The following is a 20,691-nucleotide window of genomic DNA, read 5'->3' on the forward strand; positions in this document are numbered from 1 at the left end:
CATAAACAAAATAGAAACGAAGTGGTGGAAGCCCCTGTTTGTAGTTTCTTCCACATGTTGAGGTAATAGGTGATACTCCGCACTTCTTAACTCATGATACTCCTCACTTTGTTGTGTATCCTGATGTTTGCTTTTTAATAGTGTAGTATTCTCTCCGTTTCTAAATATTTGTCGTTGTTTTACTGCAAGTTCAGTAAAATAGCGACAAGTATTTAGAAACGGAGGGAGTAGGATTTAGGGAGAATCATGTCGCCAGTGGATTCAGTTTAATAAAAATTCAGAGGGATATAGATTTCTCATAAATCCGCGCGAGTGCACGTGCGTGTCTATCTTCTTTTGACAGTACGTGCGCGTCTATGTTATACGCGACTACTTTGCTTTACGCAAGCATGCAGCGAAGGCGGAAAAGAATTGTACTGAGAAATACGAGAAGTAAATTGGATGTCTCAGGAGGACCAAACCGCGAACTTTATTTGCAGAAACAAAGGAAGCCGCCTGGAAGAATCCTCGTCCCGCGCCACACAGGACTCGGGCTCGGCGGCGCATCTCAGATTCTTCTTTCCCGCAGCACCATCGCCCGGGTCCCAGCACCGCCATGCCCCACACGTCAGCTACGTCCACGTGTCAGAACTGGGACCCGATCATGTCGCTCGTCACTCGTGACGCCACGACGCACCCAAAGGATTCTGCAGATGAGCCCGCGATCCGTCTGCAACTGCATCCTGGGCCCTCCACGCGGGCCGAGCGAAGCAATCTGTGGTGCGTGTTCCGGGGGTCGCTGTCGCGCTCTCGGCCTCGGTTCGGCGCCTTTTGGGTGCGCTCCATCCTGCGAGTGTGGGACCCGGCGGTGACGTGTCACCACCTGGCGCCGTTGAGTCGGATCATCCGGGGATCGTTTGTTTCGTCATCTCGTCTGGCCCATTCTGCGTCCGGTCTTTCTCCAAGTCGCGCCCAGTACGAAACGCCGGAGGTTTTGCTTTATTTTCCTCTCCGTTTTGCTTTTGCCCCCCTCTAACGGAAGAAGGAGGGAGATTTGGTTTTGGCGACTGGAAAAGTTTGTTTATTCGCAGGCGCATGCGACCGTCTTGTCTCTTTCTGTGGCGTATGTCGCCAACCACGTTCTTGGGACGCGGTTGCTGTTTCTTGCTATGCTGAGATCACGACCTCCTGCTTTAAAGCCTTAAATCTACTCCTGCTAAAACAAAAGCAGCAACAGTTTATTTGTTACAGATCGATCGAACAGAGAGAGGAAGCTCGGGTGTTAGAATCAACGGCCGAGAAGGATTTGCTCGGACAATACAAAGCAATATATGCTTTCCCTTGATTTGATGGCGATCGATCGGACGGATGCTAGCCAATTCTGCCGGTGAAAATTCTTTTTGCTCTGAAGAATTATAAACTAGTATGTTCCTCAATCCTTGGTGCCTTCGATGACTTGTTATCTTCGCGGCGTCTTTTCTATCTTGTGCTTACGCTGCCACCTTTCCAAGATGACGAAACGGCCATCATTTTTTTAATTGGCGACGTGAACGACTAGCCAGCTAGCTTTTGGACACAACGGATATGTACATGTAATCAATTTTTTAATTGTAGCACGTACCGTAGATCTTTACATTGTTAGGTTTTAAGCTCACCTTGCATTACGTTTATTTCCATGGTGCGTATGATGTGTGGCAAACTGGCAACTTAATTTGTCGTACTCGTAGTACCTTTGTGAGGATGTAATGCGTGGTGACATGTATGGTGTTAATATATCATCGTTGGGTAAAAGACAAGACAAATGTCTGTTTGATTTTAACCGCCATGGAACTTGCAATGCAAACGCTCATGCTAATTTAAAATTAGGTCGTGTGTGGATCTAGTGAGCAACAATTCCCGCACCTTGGGAGGCACATACGGATATGGTTCATTGAACCTGGACGCTGTGCGGTCTAAGCAATTCCGCGGAAATGATAACTGGGGTGATTGTTCGCACATCAACGCCACGGTGGAAATCTTGGACTTCCTTTGAACTCCAGTAATTCCACTTTATCCAAAATTGACATAAAGTATACTACCTCCATTTCATAATTTTTGTCGAAATATTACATGTATCTAGATATTTTTTAGAAATAGATACATCTATTTTTAGGCAAATTTGAGACAAAAATTATGAAACGGCGGGAATCATTTAAATTTTCTAATCACTTTATAGTTATACCTCACTTGGTGTCTTTTTCCCACTTTATACCCCTTTTATCATTTTTGCCTGAAATATGGTCCGTTCGTCGGTCGGAGCTGGCCAATTACTCCCTCCGTCTCATATTAAGTGACTTTCAATTACATGTATCTAGACACCTTTTAGGCATATATACATTCATATTTGGTCAAATTTGAGTAATTTAATATGTGACGGAGGGAGTACTACACATCACGTTTAGCTAATGTACTTGTGTGGGAATTTTTCAACGTGGCAGAAGTGATTTAGGACTTGGTTAGGCGCAACGTGGCCCTAGGGAACCTAGCGCTCTTGGCGTACCGATGTACGAATGTTGTGCGCGTCTGATAAGGGCATGTACACTGGGGCTAATTTAGGTGTCTATAAGAGGTAGTTTTGTTGAGGTGGAGTAAAGAGGTTGAAAAAATATAGCAGTCTGTCTGTAGTTCTACAGACAATCTAATAGACAACATATAGACAGATTATTTACCATTGTATACATGTTTCTATATTTTTTATTAAAGATTCTTTAGACAGCTTACAGACAGACAATTGTATATACCATCTGCAAGACTATCTGTAAATCACATGCAAAACATTATAGATGGCTGGGTGTCTGTACCTTTGTGCATGCCCTAAGGAGACGAATGCCCATGAGGAGTGGTGCAGCGGACACGACGTGGTGCGGCAATGTAGCAGGACTGTTGGGGCTAAACAAACCACGTTGAAGACAACCCTACGCATGTACTCCCTCGGATCCATATTAGTTGTCAAAATATTACATGTATGTAGACACTTTTTAGGCATAGATATATCAATATTTGGGCAAATTTGAGACAATTAATATGGATCGGAGGGAGTACTTATCTGATATGATGTCTGATAACTTGCTTGCCCAGCCTGACGAGCGGGCTTCGTGTGTCAGATTCAATGATTTGTTCAGAATGAAAAAAAAACTGAATAAGATACAATTTTAAAAAAAGCAACACCAAATGAGATAGAAACGGTTTTTAAAACAAGGATACTTTGTGTCAATATTTTAGATATTTAAGTGTACAAAAGTGGAATTTACTCCTTAGACTTTGTGAAACCTCTGAAGTGCTCCAGTAGTACTTAATTTTTAACCGGGTAGGCTACATATCACAAACTCCCCGCCCCCATACGAGAAAAGAAGCTTCCTTTTGAGATATCACGGTGTACGTTCCTACATATGGGTGTTAGTTCTAGAAAAAGGATCCTACGCTGGTGCTCCATGCACAAGGGAGAATATGCACTAGGAGATTCGAAACTGGGCGTCGTTTTCCTGCCTGACGTGGAATCTACTCACGACCACGACGCAAACGGCATACATTGTCTCGTCGTGATGACTAGTAGAAGTAACTTTTTTTTTAGATCCTCAACCACTGGAGCACATGGCTGGCTGGCTGCAACTGCACCAGCAATTTCACTCCACGCGTGGGTTCGACCGAGACCCCGTTGGTGACCACGACCACGAAATAAGTGACATTTGGCAACGGAGTTTGGCCTAGTACATCTCGGAAATTTCTGGGAGTTACCACTGGGTTAATGGTTAAATTAAGAGGACCTTAGAGCGTAGATCTTGACCATTTTAAGAGCACGTGCTAAAAGTTTTAGTCTTGTAGTCAAACAAGACTCGATGCCATACTACGCCGCAAATTCCCTGTCGCTGCTGCCGATTTTCTATAATGACGTGTAACTAGGAAAAAGAGTGCCCACACTTGCCCAGCTTCACTCTCACTTAACCTTGGGAATTTTTAAAATGATGATTCCTTGCAAATGTTGTCAAGCCAGATTGTTTATTTTCGCCTGGTCGTGACGTATCAGCTCCTTTTCAGATGAAGAACAGCAGTTGGAAGCAGGTTACAAAGCTGGTTGAATGGGTAAATGGATTCTGCTGATGTCCTCCAAGACCAGCATTTGACAGTGAAGTAATTAATCCGCGTTTTGGTTTCTGGTAAATTACTGCACGTATGTGCAGCCAGTGGATGCTGATTCTTGCATAGCCAATGGAACCCAACTGTTGTTCAGTCAGGAAAGAAATATGTTTTCGCCTTTTTCTCTAAAGAAACATAAATGATAGTGGTGCTATCTCAGGATGTTCTTTTTTTTAGAAAATATCTCAGACTGAATTAAACCAGGTACTCCATTTCCTGATAGTTCTACTCCAGCATACAGAGCATCAAAATGATCACAATTATACCAACCAAGGAACTTGGACAGGCTAGAAGTTCACAACTGTACTCCGTGCATAAAGAACAGTTTTCTTTTCTTGCACCTGAATTTGCTACTTTCAGGTCTGCACGCTGCAAGCACTACAGACATGCCTATTTTTCTTTATCCAACAATTCATACTGCAACTTTTCTATTTAGGAAAGTAGCTAGTGTGGTAGATTAATCATTATAAGTTTCGAAACCCTTTGTGTAGCTTCATTTTTATTGTCCAAAGAGTTTAACTTGGCCCAGGGATTCAGGGAAGCTGAAACAACTATGATCCAGAACTGTAGTTCGACTAGGGTAGGATATAAGAACTGCTGAATTCCGAACTGACAGAAAGAATCTAATGCCAAGTACTACTAAAATATGCTCATTGGCGACTTCGTTGTAGTCTCTCTAAACTTCAGGACAAAACCACAATCCAAATTAAGACCCTAATGACCACATAAAGCTAAACACAGTTAGAATGTACACATTCGGCGTATACATGCCATCCAAAACAGATACTAATGTAAGCAATGTTATTGAGTGCAGGGGGGAGAATGAAGAAGTGCACAATACCAAGCATGTCCACGTTGTAGCAAAATGCTTTCCCCTGTCTTCAGGCACAATCAAGATAATACAATTGGCTAGCATACAGAAACTTAAAATGAACAAGAGAGCTGGTGGAATAAACAAGGGATGGAACCACTGATGACTGGCAGCATTTGGAATACATTAAAAAGTGATTTTTCTGGTAAAAAAAACTCTTGCATTCTAATGTACTACCAGCCGTTTGTAACTGAAGAACTTACAAAGTTACAGTTACACTTAAGCTGGAACAGGAAGTATTGGGTCAGCAGGATATTCCTCATATCCACTTATGCCGGTAATTCTTAACCTTGTATTTGGCTGCAAAAGAGCGGAAAATTGAAACTTAAGTACTCATATTGTTTTGGAATATAAACACCGAATCATTCCCACTATTAGTATATTTCCACTTTCATGAGAAAGGCAACTAGAAATACTTACCTGTCTGTGACCAGCTTTCCTCTGGTATTTCTTCTTCTTCTTGAACTTGAAGATAATCACTTTATCATCCAGTCCCTGTGAGATAAATAATGGGAGAAACCAGTGTAAGCTAATTTTGTACGTTCCAAATTAATCTCACAGCAGCACAGGACATACCTGTTCCTCAACCACTGCATGAACAGCAGCATTGGTCACCACTGGCATGCCAATGTAAGCTTTGTCTCTAGTTGATACTAGAAGTACCTTGTTTAATATGATCTGTGTATCAAGCATTATCTGGGAGTTAAAGTTCTGGCAGAATAGAAAAGGATGTGGAGGATCCATATGAATGTGGGATTGCAGGTTTTGACTTAGAATGTCATTAGTGGGGAAATAATGAAGCTAATACATACACAAATACACCGCTACACCAGGAACTAAATAAATAGGTTCTGAAGATCAGATTTAGGTGAAATAGCAAATCATAGGCTACACATTTGCTATACCAAACAAGTGAAGGCATCAAAACGTTTCCATACATACAGCATAATGATTCCTTTACTTCCAAAATGTACTAGCTCAATACCAAATTTACATAATTTCAGAATGTATTATAGGTAGCATCGTTTCAAACAAGGTACCCTCAAGATTTTTCTTCTCAGCTATCATGTATTTAGTCAGATTTGCATGCTTATCAACATTTCAATGGACTAAGTGAACTAAATGAAAAAACAGGTAACAGCTGAGTTATTTTCCTAACATGTGAGCATAGCCACATCAAGACCAACAAGCACAGCTAAGAACAAGGTACAGAAGGATCCTTGCCTAGAAGAGAAGAGATGGATCTCTAACATATCAAATCACATTTTCATGGATCTCTAACATATCTAATCACAAGTATTCCTACTAGCCGGAAGCAGCATGATGGAGCAACTCTTCTTTAGCTCTTGAGGAAATACTTCTTAGCTAACTACTTCTATAAGATAAAAACACAGTGAGGTGGTTCTCCAAAGGATTTTCTTTTTCCATCCAAAAGCTGGAGGGAAACCATGCAGTACCAAAAGCACTATATAAAACAGTCAAGACATCAACATGGAGTCTTCAACAAAAATATGTATAGAAGCACAAGCACTAAACCTGATCATTGACATTGGCGTCTTTCAGCCTCTGCGTGTATATATACCGACCCGGCATCACAATGTATTGTCTTGATCCAATCTGCAAATCAGAATTTTTTTTGTCAAAATAGTTTATCATTAATAACACTACCCATAAGAAGCAGATCAGACAGAAGATCTCTGAAGATACATCATTGCAGATATCAGCATTTTTGGAAGTGAAAATTATTTTTGTAAGGTTCCGGCCTGCACATCCTAATCAGTAATGCTTGCACATCTATCTTAGATTTTTTTTTTCACTTCCTACTTATGAACGATTGACACAGCCTAACTTTTTCTTCTTCATTTTTGCGAATAGCCTAACAATTTCTTGCGCAGGCCCAACAGAAGCCTACAATCTTTACTTCGCCACAAGCTACAGCTCGAGTGCAATTTCATTCCAGGATACTACTTTCAAAATGCAGCTAATGCAGCACAAAGAAGGCGCTAGTAATTTTTTATCTAGGCGAAAATTGCCAGTGACTCAGTGAGTGAACGAGCGAGCTAACCCACCATGACAACAGCGAAGATGTCGGCGTCCTTCCCGGCGCCCGCAGCGGCTAGCTGCACCTCAACAGGCTCCGGAACCGCGACATCCTCCACCACCTCCTGTTCAGTCTCCTCCACCACCTCCGCCTCCACTTCAGCCGGAGCGGGCGGCTCCTCGGCGGAGGCGAGGATGCGCCACTGGCGGGGGGCGGACGCGGATACGGAAACAGTGTTCCTCCCCGGGAGGAAGGAGGCGGCGTGGAGAGTTAGGGTTCTGGAGGGGAGGATGCGGAGAGGGAGCGTAGCGGTGGCCATGGCCGGGGATGGATGAGGGGGGCGGGCAGCGATGGGAGGGAGTGAGGGGTTTTGGGGATGAAGAGAGGGGTGGGATAATATTATGGATAGGGGGGCATCCTTGGACGTTCAGTCCGACACCAACGGCTGAGATAAAGCGCCCATGACAAATGAGAATATTCGGAGTTTTTTGTATTCTTTCTTTTTTTAGAAACTTTAAAAAATACAAAATGCAATTAATTTCTTAACTTTTAATACTCCCTCGGTTCATAAATTATTGTCATGGTTTTAGTTCGAAGGGAGTACTATTTACGCTGAGTTTTTCATTGAGATGGATTACGATAAACCGACTTTTCCTCTCTTTTTTTTTCTTTGGCTAACCAATTTTTTTCTACTTTCATGTTTATCTTTCGCAACAAATTATAAAATAAGTTTAGCATAAAAAACTCGGCAACCTAAATGGAGCCTTAGTATGTTTTGTACTTTCATGTTAAATCGCAATTCAAATGTACACCAATACCAGTAGATTAGATTTAACATAATTAAATGCATTTTGTTCACACATTTTTCTCTGGATTATTTAATTAGATTTAGTTTTAGTTCTATTTATTCCGAGTACAATTGACAGAAAAACTCTACATAAACCAAATGCTCTAATTCGTGCCTTGATATTTCTCCAAATCTTTATAGATGAAACCGTAGAAAAAAAATCTGCACGTAGTCGAGCGGAACCGGTAAAGAATTGAACATCAAATTTTTCTCAGATGGTTAGGTTTTTCCTTTGTGTCTCTACACAAATATCGTTCGACAATTCTCTACGCTTTTTAGGAGAGTCAGGTCTTTTTTTATTGCCTCCTTAACAAGGCCTGATAATGAGAACCCATATTAGAGCTAATTTGCCACACGTCCATGATGTTACAATGAAAAAAAATGGGAGTCACAAAATGAATAACATGTACAAGCAATAGAAATCGGATGGCCCATGGTCAACAGAGAACTATTTCCAAGCCGACTAAGGTATAGATTAGGCCCCTTAATTAAAGCTTCACATATTATTATTGTTTGGGTGGCGTGTGGAAGCTGGTGCGGTTCTTGCGAAGGTGACACTCGGCGGATGGCGACGCTCCCTTCCTGAGATGATCTCCCGTGCTCCGATTCATCTCGGCTTCGTCCGTTAGGATGGAATCGACGGAGTGCCGGCATAGATTCCTGTCGCCCCCTCAAGACGGTGAGGTTAAGTTTCTTGTTGTGCATTCATGCCAGCGAGATATGTTGTCAGTTTCTTTAGATCGATTCAAGGGTTCGACAATGATGACTGTGGCTCCAGATGTTGGTCCTTAGGGCATGTGCACGAGGATTTTCCAACTGTCATCCCCAAGGTTCGTCCGGCTCCTATACGGGAACAGGGACAACGACACATAATTGGCTCGTTCTGGCAGCAACAGCAGCAGTCTTCTGGTGGTTCAAGAATCTCGATTATGTTTGACATGGTGGGTACTTCTGATGGATCTTTATGATAGTCACGTGTTCTTTTCGAAAAAATTATATTCTAAAATGACACATGTTTGCTGTCGAAGTTTGGAATCTTGATGGGGTTTCACATGTCTACTTGGAAGGTTATCTAAAATTCTAAGTTGGTACCAATGTGCTCTAATTTGTTTTTGCCCAACGCACCAATGTGCTCCGACCCCAAAGAGTTTTGGGGATGCCAAGTTCCCTCAGTTGTTGTAACTCCTTCAACTAGTAGCATATGAGTTTTGGAAAAGATATGATGTGTTGCCGTACCACCTATTTTACCATGCTACTCACGCGTGGTAACATGGCTAAAAAGTTAAAAATAAATAAAAAAAGAGTGAATTCATAATGTGTGTCTGCAATAGTCCAAAAACTCAAATCCAAACTAATTATATGCATGAAGAACTAAATAAGAAAAATGCAGACGTGAATAGCAAAACACTAAGGCCCTGTTTGTTTGGGCTTCTGCTTCAACTTTTGGTGCTTCTAGCAATCTCAAAAGCACTTCTCGCGTTTACACATGAATCTAAGAAGCACCTCCGGACGTGCTTCTCAGCTAGAAGCACCAAAAGCACGTCCAAAGATGCTTCTTAGCTTCATGTGTAAACAGGAGAAGTGCTTTTGAGATTGCTAGAAACACCAAAAGCTGAAAAAGAAGCCCAAACAAACAGGACCTAAAACACAAGACAAAATTTCGGACACTTCTTCGTTTGTCTTTGTATATAATTTAGATTTAAATTTTTATGGTATCGTAGATGCATATCTTATGAACTCACTCAACTTATTTTGAACTCGCTCACTTCTACCGCCGCCAACTCGGTCAATAAGGGATTTTACGGCACAAGCACCAACCTTCCCGAATTATTTTTGAGCAATTCGCCTCCGGCTCTCGAATTCGCTGCACAGAAGGGGGGTTTACCGCAAGAACCAAGGTGGCCGAGGAACCCTTCTGCAAGTCAATCGATTGATAGAACCGTTGAGGCTCTGATACCTTTGTCAGCACCTGAACAATTCGTGAAGAGAAATCGATAGATACCGGCAGGCGATTTTGGAAAGTTGGCTAGGGTTTGCTACAACTAGAGTTCTAAGCAGGGAAAAGGAACGGAATGCAAATGCGGAAAAGTAAAGGCAAATGAAATAGGGTTTTTCGTCTTAGCTTCATTCACTACGCTCGCGGGTTATATGCTCCCAACGGCAGAGTTACTGAACTGAATTACAGTTTGAAGGTAAACAGTGTTTTACTGAAAAGGTAACAACAGTAGTTAAGTACTGAAACGCAGTCCCGCCGTTGATTCTCTTACGGACGGTCCAGATCTTCTCGAAAGCCCATTAAGTGAAGGCGCCTTCTCGGATTACGTGTTCTCCCCTGCTACCGCTTCAACAGGTGAACATCTTCAGATAGTTTCAGATTCAGTTCAGGCGCCTGACACCGCGGATGGTCGTCGGCCATCTCGGACCACGGCGCGTTTCTGCGCCGCCGCCGAGGTTCGCCTCCTTCTTTTCCCCACTGCACCACCGTCTTTCCCGTGTCCTTCCCCGTCCCCAACACCAGCCCCAACGAGCAGAGCTGCTGCCTGGTGGCGCCGTCGAGTGTCGTTAGTGAAGGTGGAGGCAAGGACGTGCCTTCGTCTTGTGCAGAATACTTTTATTTGGCCGTCCTATACTGAAATCCAGGCTAATTAAAGTTTGCTGCCTTTCTTTTCCTCCGTGCCGTGCTTATATCGATTGCAATTTATTCTAAAAAAAAGATAGATGGAAATTTCTGGTCGTATTTAGGGTTCTAATGTGCATCTACAATCTAGCATGATTCTATTACGAGTGTGAAAGTTGATGCTTTTAGTATTCTTGACTTTTATTTGGCAAGTCCTATAGTTTAAACCCAACTGATTAAGGTTTGCTGCATTTCTTTTCCGATGTGACGTGCTTAGATCAGTTGCAATTGTAATTTACTCTAAAAAACAAAACAAAAAGATTGCTGGAACTTTGTGGTAGGATTAAGTTTCTAATGCATATCTAGCACGATCCGGTTACAACTGTGAAAGTTAGATGCTTTTAGTAGTCTGACATCAACCTTAGCAAGTAGGGGAATGATTAGGGATTGCACCGCTTTGCTGGAAACAAACCGACAACAAGTTAAACCTCGCCCCTTTCTACAATAGCTCGCATATTATGATTTTCTTGTTCTGCACTACGCTATTATCTGAGATATGTGTAGATGAAGCCACAAAGTGTGACTGAATGGATTCATTCTATGATTCATAACTCTTTGCCCTTTTTGTAATTCAAATTTAGTGAGAACTTCTAAGATTAGCTACCAATTATATCTTACTTTTATTCTTGTTGTCTACACGTACTTTTATTCTTGTTGTCTACATGACAATGTCTTAAACATACATGACAATAGTAACAGTAGGGAATATAGAATATGGACTTTCCTTAAAGATGCCTTGCCTGCTGCTTTCTAGTTCACGCTCACGTATATTTGTTTGCAAAGCTCTTGACCTTTTACTATGTAAACAATGATGCTTGCAAATATGTGCCAATATTTGGAAAGGATTTTTCTTGACATGAGACATTGACAAAGTAGGTTATTAAATGGGGTTTGAGTGTTTGGCCTTCATTCACTATTTCCCAAGATAATTTTCTTGCCAAACTGCACCGCTCCATCCCCAATATATGATACTTAAAGTTTAGATTAACTATGAAATGAAGAAGGATATGTTTTTTTTAACTTTTCAGCAGTTTTACTTCTCCGTGCTTGTTTTAGGAGTTTTTATTGCATTTGGTCATGATTCATATTTGCCTCGATCATAATTAGTGAAATATTTCAAATATAAATCACTGTGTTATTCTTGTTGTTTACAGGACTGTACCTTACCACATATAGGCAATAGCAACATTAGTAAGCAAGTTAAGAACTGTGGATCTCTTTTGAGTCTTTCCTGGTGCTCTCTGATTCACCACATCTTTGTAGAGCTATGCGTTACTTGCACAGATATACTTAGTTGCAAAGCTCTTGATAGCTCTTGTTTTGTTATACATATACAAAAAAAAAGGATTTTAGACATATGTGCCAATGTCTCGAAAGGAATTTTCTTTACTGGAACGCTAACAAGTCAGAAACGATATTTCTGTTTGAACTTCACTATTTCAAAGATCATTTTCTTGCCAATTGTGTTTCCCCATCAAATGCTTTTGTTTAAGTTTAGGTTGGCTAAAACTACAGAGTATGTATCATCTTTATATTTACTGGCAAACTCTTGATTATTCTGTTTTTGTTAAATGTGTAAAATAGTTTCTTTTTTACATATGTGCCAATATCTCGAAAGGTTTTTTCTTGACTTCAGACATTGACAAACTAGGATATTAATTGGGGTTTGACCTTCACTATTTGTCAAGGTAATATTCTTGCCAAACCACACTGCTCTCCGCTGAGTTATATCCCTTCCCCGTCCCATCGAGAAAGAGAATTAACGAATCCTAAGGCAAAGGGGCGAGAAACTCAAGGCCACTCTTCCTCCGGGCTTTCTTTCCGCACTATTATGGATAGTCAAATAATGGGGAAAATTGGATTCAATTGTCAACCGGTCCTATCGAAAGTAGGATTGGCTATGGATTCGAGCCATAGCACATGGTTTCATAAAATCTGTACGATTTTCCCGATCTAAATCGAGCAGGTTTCCATGAAGAAGATCTTGTTCAGCATGTTCTATTCGATACTGGTAGGAGAAGAACCCGACTCGGTATTCTTAAAAAAAGAGGGGAAGCAGAACCAAGTCAAGATGATATGGGTCGCCCCTTCTTCTTGCGCCAAAGATCTTACCATTTCCGACGGAACTGGGGCTACATTTCTTTTCAATTTCCATTCAAGAGTTTCTATCTGTTTCCACGCCTTTTTAAAGAATATATGCTTTTAGTAAAGTTTAGGGTAACTACGAAACAAAGAAGGATATGTGTTTTCTTTACTTTTCAGCAGTTGTACATCTCTGTGCTTGTTTTAGGAGTACTTATTGCATCCGGTCATGATTCCTATTTTCATCATAATTGTGACATATTTCAAATATAAACCATTGTGTTATTCTTGTTGTTTACAGGACTGTACCTTTCCATATATATAAACAATAGCAACATTAGGGATGTTAGGAACTGTGGGATTTCTTTCCAGAAGTCTTTCCTCGTGCTATCTTATTCACCAGATCTTTGTAGAACTATGCAATACTTGCAAAAGTTCTTGTTGTCTTTTGTTTTGTTATGCGAAAAAGGGATATTATAGACATATGTGCTTATGTCTTGGAAGGACTTTTCTTGACTTGAACATTAACAAGCCAGAAAAGATATGTGCATTTGAACTTCACTATTTCCAACGGTCATTTTCTTGCCAAATTGTGTTGCCCCAGCTTATGCTTTTAGTTCAGGTTTAGGTTGGCTAAAACTTCAGAGTATGTAGCATCTTTATATTTCAGTAGTTGTGTCATTGTTTGGTTTAGCGTTCTCTATAAGGCAATACAAATGCTCAAAATTCATTCTGAGGTATTTGCTTCTATGTAGGCTACTAGGATTCACCTGCATGTAAGATGATTGAACCTTCTTTTATTGAGTAACTTGTAGTAGTCTATGCAAGGAGATACATCTTGTTCCTTTATTCAAGTTACACAAAATAAAATATGTTTTTATAGCGTGAGATGCAGGAACCTCACAAATTTTTGGAACTGCATGCTTTGGTTTAGTGTGTTAATGTTTCTTCTAATTTGCTGAGATACGTAAGAAGGTTAGTATAGCTCTACTCCAGTATTTCCAGTCTTGTTTCTTAATTTATTGGTCTGGTTGTCTCCTTTGCAGGATCATGTGGTGCTTTTCTATATGATAATGCATACTCATCATTTGATGGCGAGGTATATTGATTGGATTTGCTCCGGTCGTCATCACTTCAAATGTTCAGAAAGTATGTTATACGTCTCTAAACTCCTTACGCCTAGTGTTACCTAATCCCCGTACTGGAGTAACTCCCTTCGCTCAATTCTCAAACAAGCTGATGGGGATTTTGGTCTATAAGCCATTGAAGATCGATCATGACTTTGGAAGAATAGTTTTAGCTGCAAGGTGAGAGTTCAACCCTCTAGATACTGCGGAAATACTTTGTTTTATCAGGTTTTTTAGGTGTGTTGGTCTCTTTCAAAAAGGAGCCAGCTTAGGAGGCCCAGCTGCACCTCCACAACAGTAGGACCATAGGAGTTCAATCAGCCCCACCTCTCTGATTCACCACATCTTTGTAGAGCTATGCATTGCTTGCACAGATAAATTTAGTCGCAAAGCTCTTGATAGCTCTTGTTTTGTAATACATATACAAACAAAAAGGGATTTTAGACATCTGCCAATGTCTAGAAATGAATTTTCTTGACTTGAACACTAACAACCCAGAAACAATATTTGGGTTTGAAGTTCACTATTTCAAAGATCATTTTCTTCACAAATTGTGTTGCGCCATCATATGCTTTTGTTTAAGTTTAGGTTGAGTACTAGTTATTACTACACATGCTGGACCCTTTAAGAATGGTGTGGAAAGAGGTGGAAACTTGGAACTCGAAATCTGAAGTGGTATCTCTCTAATGTAGACAATTGTTGTATCCTCCTTTGGCTTTTCCGGCAATGTGACATTGGTAAGAACATGGTTTGCGACATTATCTTCCTTGATCATTACTTGGGCCATATCACCTTGTACCGGCGGCGCAGGCTGCTGCCCCCGACGCCTTGCTCGCATCGACCCGTTTGATGTGGAGATTGGGGAAACAAAAGGCAATCGAGAATGCGACAGCGGCGCGGACGCTCGCGGACAGCCGGGGGTCAACGGAGGCGGCTACGAGGAACATGATGAGGTATGCGTCGGGCCGTCCATGGCTCTTGGCGGGCAAAGACGGTGGCACACACGGCGGAGGAAGTCTGCGGCGGCAACCCTAGCCCATGGATCGCCGGAGAGAGGAGAGGAACGAGAGTGAGGTGGGTACGGAGGCGGTGGCTGGTCCTGCGAGGTGGGGTCCTTTTTTAGATCGAGTGGACGGACAGGTACGGGGTGAGGGTTTTTCTTTCTTTAGCGTGCGAGCGGTGGATAGGACGTACGGTGACGGCGGCGCCCGTACCATCACTATCAACTGCAATCTAATACTCCCTCCGTTCCTAAATACTTGTCGTTGTTTTCGTGCAAACTTGCCTCCGTTCCTAAATACTTGTCGCTACTCGAAAAGGCTGATGCTGACATTTGTTTAGGAATGGAGGGAGCAGATAGTAATAGACTAGAAAAGGCAGTCATGTGAATCTCAGGTTATGTTAGTAGGCTAGATATCATGATAATAAATTATAATGCAATATTAAAGTTTTGCATGATTGTTGCATCGATACTCGAATTAAAGTTTTGATCATTTGAGCTGACATTTGTTTTCTACATAATTTTTTACTGATATTTCGTAAGGACGTGTTTGGTTCGCTAGCAGACCATTCGTTCGCACATGATGCTAAATTAATAGTAAGAGTTAATCTGAGACCACGTGCAATGCAATCCACAATTTTTAACAGCAATATTGGTATGTAGTGTAATAGTTCTTCAAATACTGTTAGCTACTCATCTTTACAAAACTATAGATTGCAACAAATCGAAATTAGAGGTCGTGCATAGATCAAATTCATCTTACTAACAATAAATTCGTACGCAGAATTATAGTTTTCCAAATACTATTAACAACACATTCTTGAAAAAAATATAAGCACACAATGAATGGAGCTAGAGTTGCTACTTCTATTAATATTCTCATGATTCAAGAATAAAAAGAAGAGAAACAAAGTAGGAGGGTCATAACGTATTGATTTCCAACGGTGAATAAATATTGTGCTACAACTAATATAATATATTTGGTCTATGTTGATGTTTGGACGCTGATACAAGGTGCCCGTGCACTATTAGGTTTTCCAGGGTGCACACCCAAAAAAGGTAGGTACTGGTCCCCCGTTTCCTAAAGAGGTAAGTTTTGGTTCCTTTACGGCATGTCGTGCGTCCGCCCACAATAAATGCGTCCAACCACGAGTTTTTGCGTTGTCATGCTCCTAGCTGCCACGACAGGCCCGAGCCAGGTAAAAGTTTCCTTCGGCCAAAAAAGCGAAAATCAAAGGCTAAAAACAAGCAAAAGTACGATAGCATCTTCTCCTCCTGTCACCTCCGATCCCATCTCCCTCCTTACCTCCAGGGCTCGTTCCAGCCCTTTTTCCCCTCTCCTCTCCCATTCTTATCGCCATGAATCTTACTTGAAAAACACCACAAGTTGACCCCCTCCCCCTACAGGTAAATTTGCTGCAGGTATTAAATAACACACTTCTTCCTCCTCCCTAGAAACAAATTAGGAACAAATTGTTGCTCAAAACCTGGAATATAAGTTGCTTAGACTACCAACTAAATGTAACTTTTTTTTGACATAAAAACCTAGAAACTCATTGGGAAAAGCTTCTAACTAAAACATGGAAAATGAAAAGGCAAAAAACAAAATGCTTGATAATGCAGAAATTGCTTAAAAATGAATATATAATACAATTTCTAGTCAATTGTTGACAGGTGCAAGTTTTACGCAAAAACATTGTCTCTATAATACAATTTCTAGTCAACTGGGCAGGTTAGAGAAGCAACTGTATGCTAAAAGGCAGCAAAGGCGTTAATAGTGTTGCAACTTCTGATACAAAATTTAGCTAGGAGATGCAACTTTTACTCAAAATATTTTTGAGTAGTTCAAAAGAGCAACTAATTATGACTCTTCAAAGTGCAATTTCTGGTCAATTCCGAAGGTTAGAGAAGCAACTATATGCTAAAAAGCAGAAAAGGGTATATATGTGTACCAACTTCTAATTCACAAATGTAGCTAGGGGATGCAACTTTTAATCAAAAAAAGTTGAGTGGATACAACTTTTACTCAATTTCAAAAGTTAGAGAAGCAACTATATGCTAAAAAGCAGAAAAGGTATATATGTGTAGCAACTTATAATTCAGAAATGTAGCTAATGGATGCAACTTATACTCAAAAAAAGTTGAGTGGATACAACTTGTACTAAAAAAAAGTTGAGTGGCTGAAAAAACAACTAATTACAACATGCGAAAGGTGGTAAAAGCAAATTTTAAGCAAAAATATGCTCTCTAATACAATTTCTAGTCAATTGGACATGTCAGAGAAGCAACTATATGCTAAACATCAGAAAAGGGGTAAAAATTATTGCAACATCTAGTTCAAAACTAGCTGATGCAACATTTACTAGAAAATAGTTGCTTACTACATCAACTTGTGGAAAGCATCGTGTTATACCCTAAATAGTGATGTAAATTAACAAAGGCAAAAATGAATGCTCGTAAAATGCAACTTCCCCTTGCTTTACAACAAAAGGCCAGAGCGAAATCAGACCCTAGAACCCAAAACCAAATCAAATAATCCCAGTGGAGGATTGGGACAGCTTAATTAGCATAAATTCGTATTCAAAAGTTGCGCTGCATCCCCCATGGCAGAACTATGGTCAGTCAATCAAAACCTGAAGCAATTCCTAAATCGAAGCATGCCTAATCAGTCAAGGAAAAACTGCGAGACACACCCATGGACAGTAGATTGCATCAGATTTAAATGCAAAAAATGTACGACCAGGTAATTCAAACCTTATGACGCAGTAAAATGCAAGATAATTAGCCCGTAATTTAGCTAAAGAAATGCATATTCATAAGAAACATAATGACCACCCAAGCTGCTTGTAATCAACATAACTGCTGACCCTCCTAGTTTACATGCAACAGTCCTAAGATGAGCAGCAAAAAGAATGGACAGCTAAATTCCCCCAATGACCAAACAGGTTGGGATCCTTTTATTTTGAAACAATGGGTTTTCCCCATCGATTTCTATTATCGAAACTGCAAACAGAGTCTTTAAACTAAAAACTAAAAACAAGTAATACAAGGAAATGAAGCTCCCAACATGCTGAGAGTACCTCCTACCGAGCAAAACTTGCCTAGCAGAAAACAAGAAAAATGCAAACAACCAGCAAGCTGAAACAGGTTGGTTCTACTTCTAGATAGAACTACGGGGTTTGATTTGAGCTAAAACCTTAGTTTAACACCACTGCTTTTCCAACCAAAATAAGGACAACACAAGGAGAAGCAAACATCTCCCCGCAACCCCATCGAACGGTGGCAAAATCAGTGTGCGGGGGCAACATCGACAGCCAAAAACAAGCGCGCGTAGAAAGGGTACAGAATCGACAACATCAAGTAATCCTAGACATGCAAATCAACATGACATGCGTAGATACCTGGTTGGGGAGAGGACTAACCATGGATATCTGGTGAATCATTGTGCTCATTCCGCCCGCCAAGCTCGTGCAGCCCCACCATCGATGCACCCGCAGCGCTTAGATCAGCAGTCCCGCGCTGCTCGCTCAACCCACAGCAACGCGCCGTGCGACATGCAGAAGCCCTCCACACGCCGCCTGCCTGCAACCCCCCTATCACGCTCGCCGTTGGTTGTTCGATGCCGCGATTAAACCTAGAACCCACGTCTTGACAGAAAAATGCAGTACAAAATCCCCAGAAGCAGTACCTAATATGCACTCCGGTTCTTCTTTTACATACATAAAATCCATTCGAATGACATAACAAATCTCATTAAAACCTCCCGGTAAATCTGCACGAAGAAACCGTTCAACTCTACGGAGGGGATCAGCTCCTAGAACCCTCATCCTAGAAATCTACGAAACATTGGTCCAAAAATTGCTTACATCCGGGCGTTTTGGGGAGGGTGTGAGAAGGATGAACTAATCGTCGAAACTCGAGGCAGCAGTAGTGCCGTGCTCGATGCGCCCGTCGAATTCAGTTCAGCGTGCTCGATTCGCCGCACACGCTGGATGCGAACCACCATGGTCCGATTCGACCCACTTCACGCAGCCCGCGGCACCACGCCTGCGACATGCAGAGGCCCCTGCATCCCCGTTCCTGGCAACTCACCGGTGCAGCTCGCGCATCGGCCAAATCGCCGGTTACTCTGGCACCTCCCAGCCGCCGCCTGTCTCGACCGCAGGGCGACGACCGCCCACCTCTTCCGCAGCATCTCTCTCCCGTGCGGCTGAAAACACCAGCGCAAAGCAAATCGCCCCACGAGCGGACTCACATGCGACCGTCAGGGGAAAACAGAGAAGAAAATGGGGAATTGGGGGTGGGGGACGGGCAGGAAGGGGACCACCTTCAGGATGTGGCACGGCCGCACGGGAAATGGAGATGTCTGAAGCAATCGGACAATGCGCATCGTCCAGGAGAAAATGAGCGGTTCGTAACCCTGTGTGCCGGTGTCCTCGAACAAGTGCACAGTCACTTTTAAGCAATTGGGTTGATGTTTTATATCTTGACCATTATATATAGAATCTAATAGTTTAAATAATCTAGATAATCATCTTGATCAATGTCGTCTTTTCTCTCTAAACCACGTAGTGTGTTTTTATAACATGATGGTTTACATAACCAGGTGACTCGCATTAGATTGATTGATACATTTGTAGGTGATATTAGTTAATTATTTGTAATTAAATTTTGGATCACCTATCAATCTCAGGTCTTCATCTCATATATCACATCCATACACAATATTAAAGCTCATCTTCTATATCTAAGTAGAAGCAACTCAATACTTGATTTCTCTAAACATATAAGCATGCCACATCATCACATAATTAATTTGTTCACACCTATTTATATTTAGGGGAAAACTAATACTTTTGCACATGCATGCATGTTATTTCCATCAAGCTATTCCCACTAGGCGAAGAATGTACAATTTTATTATATGTTTTCATTTTGAATAGTTTTTATGTTAACTAAAAATTTCCGCAACAATGTGCGGGGTATCATCTAGTATGAGAAATTGAGGGATCAATCGTTTGCACCGATATATCATGTATATGTCAAATTCACGTAATTATTAAGTGTTTGGTTCGCTAGCGAGTCATTCATCTGAATCTCATATTTATTAGTAGCCGTTGTTGAAATTAGGGTCATGTGTTGATATGTAGAGTTATAATTCTTCAAATAGCTCTTAATATATTATTCTTGAAAAAAAATGGATATATATATTTTTGACTAATAGACTTAGATTATCATTTAATTAGTATGTTATGTATGTCGCCATAAAAAAAGTTAACTTAATTACCACTAATGATATGTAACATCCCAAAATTTTCAAACTTCGTATCATGCCTTTGCATTCATAAGCATCATGCCACCTATGCATTTTAACCACTTTCAAAACCTTGGTTTTAAAATTTAAATCCCCTTTTCAAAGCTTTCGTTATTTGAATATTGACTTTCACCTCCCTTTTGCAAATTGGAATTCTACCCAATAGGGTTTTGAACATAGAAGGGGTTTATTGCATTAATGAGCTACCCATAATTTTTGGTATTTAAATTGGAGTTGAAAAACTATTTTAATTTGTTATTTATAAAGCCCTAAAGGCAATTATACAAGCAAAACTATTTTTAAATATTTTATTTTGATGGAAATCAAGTCCTAGACGCTAAGGAATTTGAGGATGTGATTTTACAATTTTTCTAGAATTTATTTGGTTTGATTTGGAGTTCAAAATCAAAAGTTACAAAGGAAAACAAAAAAGGAAAGGGGAAAAGAAAAAAAAGAACAAAAAAAAGAGAACCAGACCGGCCCGGCCAAATGGGCCGACCGAACTAGGCCGCAGCCCCGCCAGCCCAGCAGCCGTGCGCCCGAGCGAACCAAGCCGCAGCCCCGCCAGCCCCGCAGCCGT

The 20,691-nt window shown here is 41.1% G+C and overlaps 1 protein-coding gene and 2 long non-coding RNA genes across 3 annotated transcripts; 1 reads left to right on the top strand and 2 right to left on the bottom strand.

The window, feature by feature from the left end:
- Positions 1-4,978: 4,978 nt before the first annotated feature.
- LOC100839612 (50S ribosomal protein L21, chloroplastic) lies at positions 4,979-7,448 on the bottom strand. Its single transcript, XM_010235812.3, has 5 exons — positions 7,093-7,448; positions 6,560-6,640; positions 5,600-5,701; positions 5,444-5,518; positions 4,979-5,323 (listed from the first exon to the last, which is right to left on the bottom strand). Exons 1-5 carry the CDS (start codon positions 7,381-7,383, stop codon positions 5,243-5,245), a joined length of 630 nt encoding a protein of 209 aa, XP_010234114.1. The 5' UTR covers positions 7,384-7,448; the 3' UTR covers positions 4,979-5,242.
- Positions 7,449-10,255: 2,807 nt separating this feature from the next.
- On the top strand, positions 10,256-14,463 carry LOC112271418. Its single transcript, XR_002964335.1, has 2 exons — positions 10,256-10,362; positions 13,717-14,463. It is a non-coding gene; the product is annotated as an uncharacterized LOC112271418 (long non-coding RNA).
- Positions 14,464-15,537: 1,074 nt separating this feature from the next.
- LOC112271419 lies at positions 15,538-19,193 on the bottom strand. The gene is made up of 2 exons (XR_002964336.1): positions 18,220-19,193; positions 15,538-16,198 (listed from the first exon to the last, which is right to left on the bottom strand). It is a non-coding gene; the product is annotated as an uncharacterized LOC112271419 (long non-coding RNA).
- Positions 19,194-20,691: the final 1,498 nt, after the last annotated feature.

This window comes from Brachypodium distachyon, chromosome 3 (genome assembly GCF_000005505.3).
Source record: "Brachypodium distachyon strain Bd21 chromosome 3, Brachypodium_distachyon_v3.0, whole genome shotgun sequence".
NCBI classification, from domain to species: domain Eukaryota; kingdom Viridiplantae; phylum Streptophyta; class Magnoliopsida; order Poales; family Poaceae; genus Brachypodium; species Brachypodium distachyon.